We start from the raw sequence: 20090 nt of genomic DNA, 5'->3' as shown, positions 1-20090 counted from the left end.
TGAATGAACTGCTGAACGTGCATCAGGTTAAAGTTCGCTCACCTCCTCTTCTTCTTCTGTGCTTTTGTTCTGCAGGTTACTGCAGTAAAGACGAGATCATTCACATACAGAGGAAATGAAGCATCCAATCAACAACTGCAACAAGAAATAAATAACATCAAATATTAAATGTTTGGTCAGTGGGTTTTTTATCATTTCATGTGGAAACAGACGACAAGTGAACATGTCAAGATAAAATGAAGCAGAAATTAAAAAGTTGATGATCTGTCTAACAATCCTCCTGAATGTATTAAATGCAGAAAATATAGCATGAATGTATATGTTTACTGTCACCGGTTACAGAAGAGTCAGACAATATTAATTCAACTGAAATGAAAACAGTCTGAATGTGACTGTTTTTACCTGCTACAAACTGGATTTGTTCACCTTTTCATGTCACCAATATATTATATATTTTGTGAAATGTAAATATAATTAACATTAACATTCCCTTTGGTTTCAGTAGTTATGGATTATGAGTTTACGTGTTATATAAATTATTTAACTGTTAAACTGAATACATTAGCAGCAGCAAGTGAACCTATTGTGTTCTATTTATATGTGAAAACACTTATTTCCGCTCACATGAACAGTTTCTGTGTTTTCACAAAATATATGATTAATTTTTAATCAGATTCATTTACAATCTAATTAATCTTCACTCTTAGTTCATTAGCTAACAGTGGCTAATTGTAGTTAATAAGCTAACATCAGCGTCACGACCTGATTTGTATTAGAAACTGGAATTTTTGTACATATTTAAAGATATATTAAATATCGTTAGCCTCGTAGCATAATTGCCAAAGTCATATTTTTTTCAGGTTAAAACCAATAATGAGAAATGAATCAGCAGTAATAGGAGAGTAAAGTTATGCAGAAATCACAATTTGGATAAAAATATGAATTATAATTGTAATTATAATTGTAATTATGCTGATATAAATATATATAAAACTGAATATATTATTGTCATTGGCAAAAAGTATAAATGTTAACTAAGATATTTCGAATGCATCATTAACACATATACAGGGGTACAGTGCTTTAATCTTTTTTTCTTTTTAATTGACCATTAAAATAAATTTAAACATCTACAAAGTGAAGTGGGCTGGACCAGTAAAATAACAGCATGATAGCCAATAAATAATGACAACTCCAAATTGTTTTAGTGCAAAAAATAACATTCAATTTTGCCAGTATTTACATTTACAAACTATCCAAACAAAAAGGATGTGAATAACCTGGAAAAAAAAAAAAGAACTTTGTTAAGAAATATAAGTAAAATTTTATCAGTATTATGCCTCGACTTATCATTTATACACATGCATTACAGATCAGATCTACAACGGCACAAAACATTTAGTAACAGGCAGAATATTGTTAAAATTACACTTAATTTTCTTCAGACATTTCAGGTTGTTCATATTTGTTCAGGTTTTTCAAATTTTATTGTTAAAGGAGAGTTTGTTAATATACAGGGTGGGGAAGCAAAATGTACAATGAACATTTAGTTGTTTTTTCTCAGCAGGCACTGCGTCAATTGTTTTGAAACCAAACATATACTGATGTCATAATCATACCTAACACTATTATCCATACCTTTTCAGAAACTTTTGTCCATATGAGTAATCAGGAAAGCAAACGTCAAAGAGTGTGTGATTTGCTGAATGCACTCGTCACACCAAAGGAGATTTCCAAAATAGTTGGAGTGTCCATAAAGACTGTTTATAATGGAAAGAAGAGAATGACTATGAGCAAAACTATTACGAGAAAGTCTGGAAGATACTATTAAAGAAGAATGGGAGAAGTTGTCACCCGAATATTTGAGGAACACTTGCACAAGTTTCAGGAAGCGTGTGAAGGCAGTTATGGAGAAAGAAGGAGGACACATAGAATAAAAACATTTTCTATTATGGACAGTTTTCTTGTGGCAAATAAATTCTCATGACTTTCAATAAACTAATTGGTCATACACTGTCTTTCAATCCCCTGCCTCAAAATATTGTAAATTTTGCTTCCCCACCCTGTACACATTTTCATAATTTAATGATTTTTGCACCAAAACAAAGAAACAAATGGTGTTGTCATTATTTAGAGGTTATTATGGTATTATTTTTGAGTTTCATGGCCTAACTTGCACTTTGCATATTTATCCCGTGGGCCGGACTGGAACCTTTGGCGGACCGGTTTGGGCCCCCGGGCCACATGTTTGACACCAGTGCTCTATAAACTATAAAACAGATCCATCATAAGGAGATTTAGTTTACTTTCCTACAAAAAAACACCTATCTCACTGTTAGTCACACTGTCATGTTCACTGACAGAAGAATCCAGATTCCTTGTTAGTATTTGTTGAATAATTACTTTTATTTTATAAATCCAGGTCTGAAAACAGCTCTCACACACCTTTAACCACCCCTTTATCAACATTTATGAGCTGAGTTCATCAAATACACATTGTTAGTGGATATTAGACATTAAAGAGTAAACGTAAACAAAGCCATGTGTACGAGTTTATTCTCTAATCCAGTGGTTCTCAAACTTTTTACAGTGGAGTACCCCCTGAAATATACTTTTTTAGCCAAGTACCCCCAACTCACGCTTCAGCATTTTTGATTGAAAAAAATGCAGCAAAATTTGTTCCTGTGCCAAAGGTGTGTTTATATTTTCACATGTTGTTCACTTTTTTTTTAAAGGCTAGTCTGTAAATGTAAACATTTTTGGGTTTTAGTTCAGGGGTCACATTCAGCTAAATTTGATCTGAAGTGGGCCGAACCAGTAAAATAATAACATAATAATAAAGAAATAATGTCAACTCCAAACTTTTTTCTATGTTTTAGAGCGAAAAAAAGTACATTTACATTATGAAAAGGTTTACATCTACAAACTGTCCCTTCAAAAGATGTGAATAACACAAACAAACTGAAAAAATAAGTGTGATTTGAACAATATTCTGCCTCAGTTTATCGTTTACACGTGTACAATATAACTTACAGAACACAGTGGATCTACAAATACACAAGACATTTAATAACAGGCAGAATATTATTAAAAATCCACATACTTCTCTTAAGAGATTTCAGATATTCACATTTTTTGTAAAAGGCTAGTCTGTAAATGTAAACATTTTTGTGTAATTTAACTTTTTTTTACACTAAAACCAAGAGACAAATTTACAGTTTTCATTATTTATAATGAAAACTTATGGGGTAACAACTATAAATCAAATATTAATTCTATATTCTTCATTCAAAAAAAGGCAATTCGACTTGACAATCAAGCACAGTACCTAGCTCCAACACATCCCCTATTTATCAAATTAAATGCTCTAAAACTACACGATCTTGTTGACCTCAATACTCTTATTATAATGTATGAAGTCCATGAACATATGCTCCCCTACAGTCGACAGGAGATGTTTGAGCCCAGGCAAAGGAATTAGAATTTAGGGGGAACCGAAATCTACAAGAAAATTAAGAGTAGAACAAACAGAAAAGCCAATGTATCTGTGTTAGAGGGTCCATCTGTGGAAGAATCTGGAGCAAAACTTAAAAATGTCTTCTTCAATCTGTGCATTTAAAAGGATGAAGAAATCCACATTATACAGCATTATAGAAGTACGCATAAAATAAGATATTATTGTAGTTAATTGGTTATCATGATAAGAAGATGCTATCATATTCATTGGAGTAAATATTTAAAGTGCATATAAAAATTATAGTTTATATTAAAAACGGTTGATTACACAAATCTGATTGTGTGTGAGGTGAGTAAAAAAGTGTATATGAATGGTTTGTATGGATGTTTTGTGTTATTGTAAAAACATACAGAGGAAAATGTGTGTTAACAAAGCAAAGAAAGCGGATCTAGTTTGATTATTAGTTTGTAAAAAGTGGGTGGAGTCAATAAGTTATACTACTTCCCACTCCTTTTCGAGCACAAAAATTTTTTATTTATTTATTTGTTTTGACCATGTTGTATGATTCTTTGTTATCTGATGATTCTGTGTGCTCACAATAAACTACTACTACTACTATTATGATAGTATTTTACTGGTCTGATCCGCTTTAGACTGAAATTACCTAAAATGATATTATTTATTTGAACTTGATTTTTTATTAGGAAAAGTGTGTGGTGTTTTAATTATAATAAAATATATATTGAATTATTAAAAATATTTTTTATTAGTTTTTTTTTTTTTTTTTTTTTTTTTTAAATCAATTACTAGAAATTCCAGGCGACCCCAAGGTTGAAAAACACTGCATTACAAGACTGTCATTAATGAGGAAGGAGGCTGAACTTTGTCCATTTTGAAAAGGAATTACCAATTTGTTAGACATGTTTGGGTTATATTACATTTTTGTTTAAAAAAAAACAAAAACAAAAAAAACCTTAGAGCATTGAGACCCGATGTATCAAATATGATACAAAATTGAAACTCAAACATGGAAATTGATATTTGACCAATTTTTTTGGTACAAGAGCTGGAATTTTCTGCCAATGATTTAAACCAGGGCTGTCAAACTCATTTTGGTTCAGTCCCATATTTAGCCCAATTTAATCTCAAGTGGGCCATACCAGTAAAATAAGGACTTAATAACCTATAAATAATGACAAATCCAAGTTTTTCTTTTTGTTGTAGCACAAAAAAACCTCAATTAAAATTATGAAATAATTTACATTTTACAAAAAAATGTGAATAATCTGAAAAAACAGAAATTTCATTTGAAAAATTAGTGCAATTTTAACAATATTGTGCCTTGACTTATTATTTATACATGTACATTACACACAGTGTTACATAAACATTTGGTAACAGGCAGAATATTATTAAAATTTTGGATTTTGGAACTAAAATTTGAACAATTTCAACAATATTCCATCTCTTATTATTAACAACTCCAGATCACAGTGGATCCATAAATGCACAAAACATTTAATAACAGGCAGAATATTGTTCAAATTACACATTTCGGGTTATTTGTCTTTATTTTTATTTATGTATTTATGTGCATTTAATTGTGAAAAAATAGTTTTGTAAATGTAAATATTTTCACAGTGTAATCTTATTTTTTTCATTTAAATTTTTTCCACATAATTTTTCACAAAGAAAATGTGTCATTGTCATTATTTATGGGTTATTGTGTTGTTATCTTTACTGCAGATCACATTGGTCTGTATGTGGAACCTGAACCAAAAGGATTTGGACAACCTGGACTGTTCAGGTTCATTTTAGCTCTTTCATCCTGCAGGGCCGGAATGGAATCTTTGGCGGGCCGGATTTGGCCCCCGGGCCGCATGTTTGACACCTGTGATTGAATGGTTCAGGGTTTACAGGGTTAAAAAAAGGTTAAATAGAGTGAAAAAAGCATTTGGGGACAGTCACAGACGTAGCACTGGGTCTATGTGGGTTAAAGTTTAAAGTGTAAGATCAGTGCAGGTTATATCAGGTTTGTTTGTTTTCCCTCAAATTGAAATGATTGACGGTAAAAAAATAATAAAACCATGGTTTTAATGTGGTTTTGTGAATAATATCTGAGCTCATTCATTGTCTTTGATTTAGAAAAACACAAATGGTTTGTTTGTGGATGTTTAGAAACTACTCAAACACAGATGAGAAGGAAAACAGATCATTTAAAAGTGTTTTTCTGTCGCTCTTTGTCAGGTTTCATCAGGTCAACACTCTGTGGGGCCTTTGTGCAGGGATGGGATGTGGATTTAACCCGTCCTCAACATAAACAAACAGGTGAGTTTGTTTAAGGTGATCATTAATCTTCTTGGAAGTCTGAGTGTGTTTCCAAATCAGCCCAAAAGTGACCAGCTCATACACAGGTAATATTTCTGACAGTGGAACGGTAACAAACAGCAGCTGGAGTCATTCAGCGTCTACACGATGATAATGGACTGTGGGTTCCAACCAGTGACAGAACAGAGGGTTCCGGTTTAAATACATCTGTCAAAATCCTGTTTTCAATCAGTACATTCAACACAGAAAAACACATCTGATGTCCAGTCTGTTCTTTATCCTCCTGACACCTGGGAAATGTCAGCAAAGTACCAGCTTTTTTTGTTTTTTATTAAATAAGTGCCTATTTTAGAAACATCATGATGCAACAGTTTTTTCAGAAGCAGTTTTTAAAGTTTTTATGGAATGTCCTTTGTGGTGGACTGTTTTCTTTTCTTTTTCTTTTTTTTTTTTTTTTATAAATTTGTGAAACTCTTGTCCACAAATGTGGACAGAAAACCCAGAGCTGAGTCTGAGGAGGATAAGGAATCAGTGCAATAACAGAATGTTAGTTTGTGTGTGAGGGATGGGTGTCTGCATGTTTTGTGTTTTTTTTTCTTTTGTATATATATATATATATATATATATATATATATATATATATATATATATATATGTGTGTGTGTGTGTGTATGTATTCATATATATGTGTGTGTGTGTGTGTGTGTGTGTGTGTGCGTGTGTATGTATTCATATATATATATATATATATATATATATATATATATATATATATATATATATATATATATATTTTTTTTTTTTTTTTTTTTTTTTTAATTTCTTTTTTTTTTTTTTGCGTGTGTGTTTGTTTGTTTTGTTTTGTTTTGGGGTTTTTTACCTATTTATTTTAACCAAACCAAACCTTTTATTTATTTTTTCATAGTAGGTTTCATATATGATGTACAGATTGGATGGCACTTTTAATTTCATTGTACTTGTTACAATGACAAGATATTCTATTCTATTCTATTCTATTCTATTCTATTCTATTCTATTCTATTCTATTCGATTCTATTCGATTCGATTTGATTCGATTGGATTCTTTAGTATTTTTTCCATTTTACCTTCTATATTGTATAGAATACAATACAATAGTATAGAATATGTTTATTGTCATTGTATCACGTACAATGAAATTAAAAGTGCCGTCCAATCTGTACATCAGACATACAACCGTACCGAACCGTCTTCTTCCTCTTATCCAGGTCTGGGTCATGGGGGCACCAGCCTCAGCAGTGAAGCCCACACAGCCCTGTCCTCAGCCACTTCCACCAGCTCCTCCAGGAGAATCCCTCCAGTGTGTCCTGGGTCAGCCCTGAGGTCTCCTCCCAGATGGACATGTCCTAAACCCCTCCCCAGGGAGGCGTCCTCTCTAGATGAACCACCTCAACTGACTCCTCTGGACGTGGAGGAGCAGCGGCTCTACTCCGAGTCCCTCCCGGATGTCCAAGCTCCTCCCCCTATCCTTAAGGCTGAGCCCGCCCACCCTGCGAAGGAAGCTCATTTCGGCCGCTTATACTCACGACCTCATTCTTTCGATCGTTACCCAGAGCTCACGACCATCGGTGAGGGTCGGAACGTAGACTGACCGGTAAATCGAGAGCTTCGCCTTTCGGCTTAGCTCTTTGTTCACCACAGCAGACCAGTTTACCCCATTCCACCTGTCGACCTCCTGCTCCATCCTACCCTCACTCATAAATACGATCCCAAGAGGCTTAAACTCCTCCACCTGAGGCAGGACCTCCTCCCTGACCCGGAGTGGACATTCCACCCTTTTCCTGCTGAGGACCATGGCCTCGGACTTGGAGGTGCTGATCTCCATCCTAGCCTCTTCACACTCGGCTGCGAACCGCCCCAGTGAGAGCTGGAGGTCACTGCTCAATGAAGCTGAAAGGACCCCATCATCTGCAAAAAGCAGAGATGAGATCCTCCCTTCATAAACTGGACCCCCCACCACCACCACCACCACCAGTCTGCACCGAGAAATTCTGTCCAGAAAAGTTATGAACAGAACTGGTGACAAAGGGCAGCCCTGGAGCAGTCCAACCCCCACCGGGAACAGGTCCATAACACATGGGTAATACATAAAACCGACTTTAAAAATTCAAATAAAAGCAGCTAAAAAAATAGTAATTGTTGTACAACAGATTTTCTACATCGCTTACATTTTCACAACTGTCTTTCATTCTGATGCGTTGTGTGTCTTTTACAACATTAAGACTGATTTCAACATAAACACACAGAAAAACCAAAACAAACCATAACAAGATGAAAACCATGTAACAGACACAGCTTTGTCAGATAATTCTGTTGAACTGTCATCAAAAACACTATAACGTTCAGAGGAACAGGACTATATTTGGTGTTTCCTTCACATCTGTGTCCTGTCGACCAGTGCGTGGCTCTGATTAATTTCAGTTTAATCAGTAAACTGTGAACACACACTTTGGACCTTGTGGTCCGAGTCCAGGTCCAGTAGAGGCCCTTATAAACCGACCCGCTTCACTCTAAGCCCTGCCGTCCCGACAGAACAGACAGAGGAGCATTTGGTTTTTGTTCCTGAGCAGGATGACGACTGTGAAGCGAGCGGTGCTGCTGTTGGTGCTGGCGACGACGGCGGCCGTGATCAACGCCGACGCCGAACATGAGAACTGTGAAGGTCACAACGTTACGGTGAAAATCCCAGACCTGCATAAGGTGAGTCTGACCTCTGACCTCTGACCCCTGACCTCTGACCTCTGACCCCTGACCCCTGACCTCTGCAGAGGGATGGATTTCATGTAGAAACTGAGCCCTGTGATTTTCAGCTCTGTTTTATGATCGCAAACAAAAAAGCAGAGTTCAGGTTACTGACACTGCATCTGATTTCATTTATTTAATAAGATAAAATAATAAATAAGAAAAGAAAAAACAATGTGACTAAAAAAGACTTAGACTAAAAGACAAGATGTGAACTGAGGACATTAACGATTAAACTTTTACATGGAATTTCTATTCTTGGCAACAGTCACAACATAACGGTGAAAACCACAGACCTGCATAAGATGAGTCTGACCTCTGACCCCTGACCTCTGACCCCTGACCTCTGCTGAAGGGTGGATTTAATCTAAATCAAAGGTGTCAAACATGTGGCCTGTGGGCCAAAACTGGCCCTCCAAAGGATCCAATCCAGTCTGTGGGATGAATTTGTGAAATACAAATGTTACACTAAAGATAAAGATATTTATAACATATATTTGTAATATTTCCTTAGTGTAATTTCACTTTTTCACTGAAAAACATAGTGAAAAGTTTGTAGTTGTCATTATTTATAGGTTATTTTATTATTTTGCTGTTCCAACCCACCAAATGATTTTAATATCCCTGATCATCTTTTCAGCTCTGATTTATAATCATAAGAGAGAAGGTAGAGTTTAGGTTTTTATTTTTTTCAATAAGACAAGATAAAATAAATAAAAGCATTAAGATAGGATTAAATAGTATAAAACAACACAGTATAAGTTAAACTCCTTTCCTTTTTACTATGTTTTGTTATCGTTTGATGCCAGTGTGCTTCAAAAACACAAACCCTACATATTTTTGATTCATTGTGTGTTCATTTTGGACTGTTCACACGTCACACTGTGGGTTTATTATGCATTTACTCGGTCCGCTGTGGACCGAATACAGACAAGTGTAAAGCCCCAGGTTAGATCTGTGGGGAACTCCTTACCTTTCTCAGCGGTCCTTGTCTCCTGCAGGTTTACGGGGACTGGGTGCTGGTCTGGGCCGTCAGTGATAATCCAAAAGGACATGAAATTCTGCAGAACACGACCAGCTCCCACGTTGAGATGAAACTCCAGCCTGACAACAAAACCATCGAATACAACGAGAGGAACATGTACCTGTGAGTAGGAAGTCACAGCGAGTGAAACACACCTTTAACATGTGACAGATTTAAACCATGAAACACTGAACAATTATTTGTACTGTAGGAAATATATGGCACTGCACTTCAACCTACTGTTAACCTTTTAAACACCAAAATCGCAATATTGTCATAAGTAACATAACTGAGTGAAACAGACCATAGCTCCAGATAGAGTAGCCAAATCTTGCTAGCACCTCCCACCAGTAGATGGCAGACATGTGCCCCATGTTTCTATTCAATGTGAAGAAGCAAATCCAGTTTAAAGGCGTGGTCCTGAGCTGGTTTAGTTGGTAAAGTTTATTTAGTTTTAGTTTGAATAGATAAAGACAGATTTGGTTACTTTGCTACTTGACCAAAAAGCTACAAAACTTTACTGCGTCTCACTTTCTACAAATGTTTAAGTTCATTTGTTTTAAAGCTGCGTATGACTTTCATCACCAATTTTTCATCAAATCTGTAAAACCTGAGTCATAGTCTAAGTATGATGAATCCATAATTCTTTCTGTGATTACTCACCTGAATCTCTTCCCTCACGGTGAACAATTTTGAAGTGTACTCCACCATAAACTATCCATTTGTTTACAAACAGAGCCCGTAGGTCACTCGGGCATTTTTGGAAATTTGTTGCAACATGCTCCATGCAGCTGCAGTAGGAAGAGACAGTGAAGCCATATTTGTGTTTGTTGCCACTGCGGTCATAATGCGGCTGCGACTTCCCACAATGCACATCGAAACTGTTCACCGTGAGGGAAGAGATTCAGGTGGGTAATCACAGAAAGAATTACAGAGTCATGGTACTTAGGCTTTTACTCGGGTTTTACAGATTTAAAGAAAAATTGGTGACGAAAGTTATACACAGCTTTAAGGACAAGATGGAAAAAAAAACCAAAAACACAAAGAAAAATTCCATGTAAATAAGCTCAAATTTTAATTTTAGTCAAAGTTACACAATCCAATATGGCTGCCGGCACCACCCTGTGACGCCACAGTATGTAAATTAGATGAGTACATGTGCTAAACTTTGGGTCAGACCCAATATTTTTCTCTTTCATAGTATGACTTTATCTCTAAACACTTCTAAGATACAGCTTTTTGAAACCTTAACAAAACTGAATATTTTTGGAAAAAAACCTCCAGCATGTAAAGGGTTAACCCAGATTAGTTTATTGTTCGTTAGTTTATTTTTTGGTTGTGAACCAACCGTCAGTAAAGTACAGGTTTCATCGATGTAACACCAATGCAATAGCAAAACAGAAGAAAAATAATATAAAATACCCCCGAAAAAATACAATAAAAAAAAAACATTGATCTTGGTGTTGCAATCAAAAAGGAACAGACTGAAGCTAAAAGCTTATTTGACTGACCTTTAAAACCACTAATTCCACTGAACCTACTTCATGAACCTGAACCCGAGTCTTCTGGGTAATAAAGTGTGTGTTGTTTTCAGAGGAAACACTTGCACTTCGTACTTTGTCAATTTGACGATACCAGATGATGACCATGAACATCACTCTCTGACAGAAGCAGGCGCTAGTGAGTCACACACCACTTTACTCTGGTTTGTTGTTGGTTTTTGTTGTTGTTTCCATAGTGACGTGTGTTTTTCTTCTTCTAGTTGAGGAAACAAATGGAGTCAGGAAAATGGTCAACGATTCAGGCAAAGTGGATTTTCTGGAGAGCTGTGATGACTGTATGACAATGATATACGACAGCGAAACATATGGACGATACCTGCTGCTCTACAGTAAATAAACACACAAACAAACAAACAAAGAGCTGGAACCATGATCTACAGTAAACAAACACTAAGGATTTTCTTTACAACTAAAACCTTTTGATTCAGAGCTGCGCTGTGACTGTTTCATGTTCATTTTGTGTGATTTTTATTGTTTCTTCTGTTGTTTTCGGGCTGTTCTCTGGTGTTTACATGTTTACGTTTGTATGTGTTTTTGTGTTTCAGGGAGGGATGGTCATCATCGTGACGTGGAACAGATGAAAGCTCATCAGGCTTCTCATGAGAAACTGGCCAAGTGTTGGCATTTCCCTCTTGAACACGTGTTCATCTACGACGGAGTTGCAGGTCAGTGACTCACATTCTGTTTGTTATTTGTTTACTAAACAAATCCAAACAAATAAACACATAAACAAGTCACTGAAGCTGACGTTGTCCTCACAGATTTCTGCCATAAGAAGTCTGCTCCAGAGGAGAAAACTGAAGAACACTGAGACACAAACAGCAAAGAAACACAGAAATAAAATAAAATCTAACACTTTGAGTTGTGTTGTTTTTGTCTAATAGTAAAAGTTGTGCTGAATTCCGCTACATTTATCTCATTTCTTGGGTTCATCAGGTTTCATGAGAGTCTGAGAAGGAAGATGAAATCAAACTAAATGATTTAACAAGAACTTGATGTACTTTTGTAAAGACATAAATGTTTCAGGGACTTTTGGGGTTCATTAACCTTCTGGTATCCTGGTGAGCATATTATGCACACTTTGTACTTCATGTCATAAAAGGTCATATTATTTTTCACAATTTGTTTTAGGTCAGAATTCAAAAGTTGTTCATTTTTGCAGGACTTTAAAAATTCTGGCCCAACCACGAAAATCAACACATTGTAAATAATGTTAAATCACTAACTAACACCCTTCTACCAAGTGAGTACAAAATTCACACTGACACATTTTAGCATTTAACATTTGACCTAGCAAAAAAAAAAATAGAACATTAATGATAATAATCACTGACATATGCCAGCCTGCAAAAACAATGATTAATTATTCATGACTTTTAACCACAAAGTTGCATTAAAATAACTCACATTGGGAATTTATTGATGATTTAATGAAGTTAAAAACACATTTGGACACTTGTAGTTGACAATCTGTTTATCTTTTCTCATAACTTGTTTTAGTTGAATAGTTCTTTAGTTTTAGGTTGTTTTTTTTTGGGGGGGGGTTGTTTTTTTCAGGTACACAGAAGCTGAAAATGGATGGATTAAAGTATTTGTTGAAATGTTACACAAATACGCTTTAAAAAAAGGTTTAAAAGTTAAGTCAGTTACTGCATTTCACTCATCCTGATACACACTGCACCTAGCATTAGCATTAGCACATAGCTAGCTGCTATTGAAGGCAGCTAACTCACTACGTTGGTCAAGGACTCGGACAGGAGAATTACCTACACATACCTGTTCTGACGGTGGAGAACCTGGAGGAAAACCCAGACAAAAGTCAAAGTCAGCACAGACAGGCCCTGGTCTGACTGGGAACTCAGAACCAGAACCACTAACCACTACACCACCACACCGCCACAGTGGGGGTTCAAGTTCAAGTTAGGTACTTATTTAATTAAGAAATTAATTCATTGTCCAATATGCAAAGTTTGTGTGTGGTCAGATGAAATGTCAACTTAAATCAGGTTGGTTTTTCCTAAAATATAAATGTTTTTGGTGAACAAGAAGAAAATGTCTTTGCATGATATGGTTTTGTGAATAATATTTGTATTCTTTGTGATTTGGTTTGAGTTTGTCTGGTGTAAAGTTAGGTCGAGGTCAGGGCTCCTCAGGTCAGCATAGGCTTTGAATGGAAACATATTATCCAGTATAACATAGTACTAACATGATGATTGAGCTGATTTATTAAGTTGAATTAGATATATGTACTGTGATCAATAAGTATAGTTAAGAGAAGAATGTTTAAATGAATGTTGATTCATTTGTGATTACTGTGTGTAGAGGAGACAAGTTGAGGCCATGATTAGAACAGAGAGGGGTCAGTTCGGGACATGACTGGTACAAAATGTATGTACACAGTCAGATGTCTTACAAAAAAGAGAAGTGACACAAACAATAGGCTATTTGCTGCAACGAAACTGGTTAAGACCGGTAAAAAAGGGAAGTTCCACCAGAGACATCTGGACATTACTCATCTATCGATGAAGTCAACTGTCTAGGCGTCAATGAGGTAATGCCGAGAGTTTGGTTAAAAACCAGAATCGCTATTATAGCATTTCAGAAGTACGAGATGCTCCGAAGGAAAGGGTGCCCTACGTGTTACGCGTAGAGATTAGACTTAGAGCTATGCTCTTTTAGGACCAGAAAAGAGTGTGGCAGATTGGCTTCTAAATTGTTAATCTTACTTCTCAAATAATGCTGGAGGTTTGATCAGATAGAGTAACTTTGCATCGATGAATCGAGATTTGAAGACAAAGACCTATCTCATCTGAGAGACAACGGATCAAAGACTTTAAAACAAAAATTGTCTTTTAAAAGGACTTTTACCAACTCCACGGGGACACTTGCCAACAAATAAGCGGTTTTCCAGAGTTTGTTGGGTTTTTCCCTGCTTTGGTCCAAACTGGAAAAGAAGAAGAATTTTATATTTCTTGAAATTCTTTTTCCTTTTACCCAGCATTGAATTCATCAGTTTTGGCCAAGCTGATGAGTTCCTTTTCTAAATTGCATTAATTTTTTATTTCTTCTGAATTTGAACTTTTTTCTAATTTTTTTCTTAAATTTGGAAACAAAAGTTTTTCCTTTTTTCTTCCCTTGAGGACATCAAGCGAGGCAACAATTTGGGACATTTTCAAAAGGACTCAAAGGACTGAATTGTGGGTTGAGGGATTACAACAGAGATTGCGTTGAAGTAAGGAAAATAGAAGACAGTTAAGTTAAATGATCCGGATATTGATTTATAACTTTAGAAGTTCAGTTTAATGATTTTATTATTGATTAATTGATTGATGATTTATGTATATGCTTTGTTTTGCTAAAATTGCCTACAATAAATTTATGAAAAGTACATTCTAAATTCTCCTTGATTTATTCCCAATGTGGTACATTATGTTGGTGAATGTAAAAGGTTAGGTTATTGTGTGCATAACATCAACCAGGTCCTAAAGGTATCTTAGCCAGAGTCCACCTATTATTATTTATGTGTCCTGAAGGACTTCCATTCCTGGCCTTCAAATTATTACCTGTCATGTAATAAGTGCACTAAATCCATGTGAAACAGCTGCCAGAACCAACTGGGCTGGTATTATTACTGACCACAGAGTGGGTTTCTCCTGGCAGTTCTGGTACCAGAGTTAGCAGGGCAGAGGTTGGAATTAAAGGTAGTTAGAAGACAGGCGAGTGTTCCAAAATTTGTTCAGCTAAGTGGTATCTCTACGGGTTAGTGTGTGAGGGTAAAACCCCAGTTCAGCCACGAGAGATCTGGACCCTATTGAAATGGAGAGCTGAACCAAAGTAGAACCGAGGATTTAACACTGGAATATGATAGATATAGATGTAGATATAGATACAAAACTACAATGGTCTGATTTTGGACATTGATAAACATTTCAATCACAGATTAAAAGGAAAACCTGCACATGTTGGGTTTTATTCAGCGCTGCAGGGTTTTCATCGGGTCAACATTCTATCAGTCATCTGTGCAGGGATGGGATGTGGATTTACCCTGTCCTCAGAGTGAAAAACATTCAGGTGATCAGTTTGTTTAGAGTGATCATTGATCTGAGGGCGCTGTCAAAGCTGCTCAGAGGTCAAAACTTCCAATACTTTACTTTAAAACATCACCTGTGGTCGGTCCAGGTCTGTGATTGGAACATTAAATATACAAAAAGGGATTATTTGATGAGTACAAATACTCCATTACTGTACTTCAGCAGAGTTTTAAAATAACTGTACTTTATTTGTTTTTATTATAGTTCATTCATTCCTCTCTTACCTCCTACTTTATAAACAAATATCTTTACTTCTATAACTGTCTTTCATTCTGATGCATTGTGTGACTTCTACAACATTATGGCTGATTTTAACGGAAACACACGGAAAAACCAAAACAAACCATAACAAGATGAAAACCATGTAACAGACACAGCTTTGTCAGATAATTCTGTTGAACTGTCATCAAAAATACTATAACGTTCAGAGGAACAGGACTATATTTGGTGTTTCCTTCACATCTGTGTCCTGTCGACCAGTGCATGGCTCTGATGCATCTCAGTTTAATCAGTAAACTGTGAACACACACTTTGGACCTTGTGGTCCGAGTACAGGTCCGGTAGAGGTCCTTATAAACTGACCCGCTTCACTCTAAGCCCTGCTGTCCCGACAGAACAGACAGAGGAGCATTTGGTTTTTGTTCCTGAGCAGGATGACGACTGTGAAGCGAGCGGTGCTGCTGTTGGTGCTGGCGACAGCTGTGGCCGTGATCAACGCCGACGCCGAACATGAGAACTGTGACGGTCGCAACGTTACAGTGAAAACCACAGACCTGCATAAGGTGAGTCTGACCTCTGACCTCTGCTGAAGGGTGGATTTAATCTAAATCAGAGGTGTCAAACATGTGGCCTGTGGGCCAAAACCGGCCCTCCAAAGGGTCCAGTCCAGTCTGTGGGATGAATTTGTGAAATGCAAAAATGACACTGAAGATAAAAAAAACAATCAGTGACGTTAAAATCATTAGAGTTCAGGTTCTACATACAGACCAATATGATCTAAAGTGGGTCAGACCAATAAAATAATTATATAATAACCTATAAATAACGGCAATTCCAAAAACAAAGTGAAATTACATTAAAATGTTTGTAATTACAAATTATCAATTTCCTTTGTCTTAAGAGAAATTTGTGCAATTTCAACAATATTCTGCCTGTTATTAAATGTTTTGTGTATTTGTAGAGCCACTGTGATCTGGAACTTATAATGGACATGTGTAAATGATAAACTGAGGCAGAATATTGTTAAAATTGCATTTATTTTTGTTAATAAATTTCAGGTGGTTCATGTTATTCATATTTATAAAGGATAGTTTATAGATGTAAATATTTATAATATTTATTTGTAATATTTTATTAATGTAATTTCACTTTTTCACTGAAAAACATAGTGAAAAGTTTGTAGTTATCATTATTTATAGGTTATTATGGTATTATTTTACCGGTCCAACCCACTTGAGATCACATTGGTCTGAATGTGGAACCTGAACTAAAATTATTTTAATATCCCTGATCATCTTTTCAGCTGTGATTTATAATCATAAGAGAGAAGGTAGAGTTTAGGTTTTTATTTTTTTCAATAAGACAAGATAAAATAAGTAAATAAAAACATTAAGATAGGGTCAAATGATATAAAACAACACAGTATAAGTTAAACTCCTTTCCTTTTTACTATGTTTTTTTATCGTTTGATGCCAGTGTGCTTCAAAAACACAAACCCTACATATTTTTTATTCGTTGGGTGTTCATTTTGGACTGTTCACACGTCACACTGTGGGTTTATTATGCATTTACTCGGTCCGCTGTGGACCGAATACAGACAAGTGTAAAGCCCCAGGTTAGATCTGTGGGGAACTCCTTACCTTTCTCAGCGGTCCTTGTCTCCTGCAGGTTTACGGGGACTGGGTGCTGGTCTGGGCCGTCAGTGATAATCCAAAAGGACATGAACTTCTGCCCAACGTGTCCAGCTCCCACGTTGAGATGAAACTCCGGCCTGACAACAAAACCATCGAATACAATGAGAGGAACGTGTACCTGTGAGTAGGAAGTCACAGCGAGTAAAACACACCTTTAACATGTGACAGATTTAAACCATGAAACACTGAACAATTATTTGTACTGTAGGAAATATATGGCACTGCACTTCAACCTACCATGAACCCACATTAATTGCACTAATTCCACTGAACCTACTTCATGAACCTGAACCCGAGTCTTCTGGGTAATAAAGTGTGTGTTGTTTTCAGAGGAAACATTTGCGCTTCGTACTTTCTCAATTTGACGATACCAGATGATGACCATGAATATTACTCTCCGATACACGCAGGTGCTAGTGAGTCACACACCACTTTACTCTGGTTTGTTGTTGGTTTTTGTTGTTGTTTCCATAGTGACGTGTGTTTTTCTTCTTCTAGTTGAGGAAAAAGATGGAGTCAGGAAAATGCTCAACGATTCAGCCAAAGTTCATTTTCTGGAGAGCTGTGATGACTGTATGACAATGATATACGACAGCGAAACATATGGACGATACCTGCTGATCTACAGTAAATAAACACACAAACAAACAAACAAAGAGCTGGAACCATGATCTACAGTAAACAAACACTAAGGATTTTCTTTACAACTAAAACCTTTTGATTCAGAGCTGCGCTGTGACTGTTTCATGTTCATTTTGTGTGATTTTTATTGTTTCCTCTGTTGTTTTCGGGCTGTTCTCTGGTGTTTACATGTTTACGTTTGTATGTGTTTTTGTGTTTCAGGGAGGGATGGTCATCATCGTGACGTGGAACAGATGAAAGCTCATCAGGCTTCTCATGAGAAACTGGCCAAGTGTTTGCATTTCCCTCTTGAACACGTGTTCATCTACGACGGAGTTGCAGGTCAGTGACTCACATTCTGTTTGTTATTTGTTTACTAAACAAATCCAAACAAATAAACACATAAACAAGTCACTGAAGCTGACGTTGTCCTCACAGATTTCTGCCATAAGAAGTCTGCTCCAGAGGAGAAAACTGAAGAACACTGAGACACAAACAGCAAAGAAACACAGAAATAAAATCAAATCTAACACTTTGAGTTGTGTTGTTTTTGTCTAATAGTAAAAGTTGTGCTGAATTCCGCTACATTTATCTCATTTCTTGGGTTCATCAGGTTTCATGAGAGTCTGAGAAGGAAGATGAAATCAAACTAAATGATTTAACAAGAACTTGATGTACTTTTGTAAAGACATAAATGTTTCAGGGACTTTTGGGGTTCATTAACCTTCTGGTATCCTGGTGAGCATATTATGCACACTTTGTACTTCATGTCATAAAAGGTCATATTATTTTTCACAATTTGTTTTAGGTCAGAATTCAAAAGTTGTTCATTTTTGCAGGACTTTAAAAATTCTGGCCCAACCACGAAAATCAACACATTGTAAATAATGTTAAATCACTAACACCCTTCTACCAAGTGAGTACAAAATTCACACTGACACATTTTAGCATTTAACATTTGACCTAGCAAAAAAAAAAATAGAACATTAATGATAATAATCACTGACATATATAGTGCCTTGGCCAGAAAAGGGGAAAACAAAGTGGACACTAACTATTCATTTCATTTGTTTATTTCGAGCATTTACAGAATACATGCAAATTCAAAATTCCAAAATCATTCATCTATACTCGAAAAAGGAGTGGGAAGAAGAAAACTTATTTAATCCCACCCCCATTCTCATCATCAAATAACTTAACATAATAACATTTTAAATACTCACTCCTGTCCTTTGACTTCAAGCCAGAACAATGGACAAAATAGGCCTAAACCAAATTAGAATGAACTCATTTCACAGTATTTACATTGTATAACCAAATTAACTAAAGCTTTGGTCAAACTAAATCCCCCCATGACATCACAGCACATGGTTTCTTCTGATGAGGTTGCTGCAGTATTTAATCCTGCTCCACCCTTGGCCACACCTTTTTGCCACATCAGGACCAAGACAGGACACTTCATCACACCCGGTAACTAAAACAAAAGGAACAAAGGATTAACAAAACAGAACATAGTTTAAAGTTTAGTTTAATTTAAAATAAACAAATACAAAATTAACTAATCTGTGTATGTTGAATAACTGAATGTAACTAAAGACCATGTGGTGCGAACCAAACTTATAGAAATGATGAGATGAAAACTAATGAGGTGATTGTGTATTTGTGGAGATCTTAGTGTGTCTGTGTCCGTCACAGTCTGAGCGAGCTGTTAAAGCTGCTCAGAGGTGAAAACTTCCAATACTTTACTTTAAAACATTACCTGTGATCAGTCCAGGTCTGTGATTGGAACATTAAATATACAAAAAGGGACTATTTGACGAGTACAAATACTCTTACTGTACTTTAGCAGAGTTTTAAATTAACTGTACTTAAGTTGTTTTTGTTACATTTATTTTTTCCTCTTCTACCTCCTGCATCAGTGTTTTTCAACCTTGGGGTCGGGACCCCACATGAGATCGCCTGGAAATCAAATGGGGTCGCCTGAAATTTCTAGTAATTGCTAAAAATAAAAATAAAAACTTACTAATGAAAAATATATGGTGAGTTTAGAGAGACAATCACAATATATAAAAGACATGACAAACTGTGAGTCTGAAACTGCAGCACTGTGGTTCTGTTTATCTGTCAAATATTCATTGTGGTCAGTTTCAGATGCTGCAGCTCTTTCATAATTCATAGTTTGAGTTCTTGTTTGTTCAGTATTAATTGTCAGCCTTGTAAATCCAAGCTGGACTGACTGTACATATCCTGACCAAGGAAAATCAAATTCTCCCTTTGTGCAGTAATCTACACCTGGATTTACTGCCTCTGTCC

The 20090-nt window shown here is 36.0% G+C and overlaps 1 protein-coding gene across 1 annotated transcript; it reads left to right on the top strand.

Annotated features, from left to right (window-relative positions):
• Positions 1 to 8395: 8395 nt before the first annotated feature.
• On the top strand, positions 8396 to 18289 carry LOC115428185 (saxitoxin and tetrodotoxin-binding protein 1-like). The gene is made up of 12 exons (XM_030147030.1): positions 8396 to 8524; positions 9568 to 9713; positions 11185 to 11270; positions 11353 to 11481; positions 11698 to 11817; positions 11914 to 11951; positions 15858 to 16025; positions 17131 to 17276; positions 17487 to 17572; positions 17655 to 17783; positions 18000 to 18119; positions 18216 to 18289. Exons 1-12 carry the CDS (start codon positions 8396 to 8398, stop codon positions 18263 to 18265), a joined length of 1347 nt encoding a protein of 448 aa, XP_030002890.1. The 3' UTR covers positions 18266 to 18289.
• The last annotated feature ends 1801 nt before the right edge of the window (positions 18290 to 20090 follow it).

This window comes from Sphaeramia orbicularis, chromosome 11 (genome assembly GCF_902148855.1).
Source record: "Sphaeramia orbicularis chromosome 11, fSphaOr1.1, whole genome shotgun sequence".
In the NCBI taxonomy this organism is placed as follows: domain Eukaryota; kingdom Metazoa; phylum Chordata; class Actinopteri; order Kurtiformes; family Apogonidae; genus Sphaeramia; species Sphaeramia orbicularis.
The sequence above is the reverse complement of the archived record's forward strand: the minus strand, read 5'-3'. Positions and strand labels throughout refer to the sequence as shown.

What these genes read in the sequence shown, in the direction of transcription:
- LOC115428185 (XM_030147030.1), top strand. Translation starts at nt 8,396, where the DNA reads ATGACGACTGTGAAGCGAGCGGTGCTGCTGTTGGTGCTGGCGACGACG. An exon ending in AACGAGAGGAACATGTACCT is followed by an intron (nt 9,714 to 11,184) that starts GTGAGTAGGAAG and finishes TGTTGTTTTCAG; the next exon opens with AGGAAACACTTGCACTTCGT. An exon ending in CATCTACGACGGAGTTGCAG is followed by an intron (nt 18,120 to 18,215) that starts GTCAGTGACTCA and finishes TTGTCCTCACAG; the next exon opens with ATTTCTGCCATAAGAAGTCT.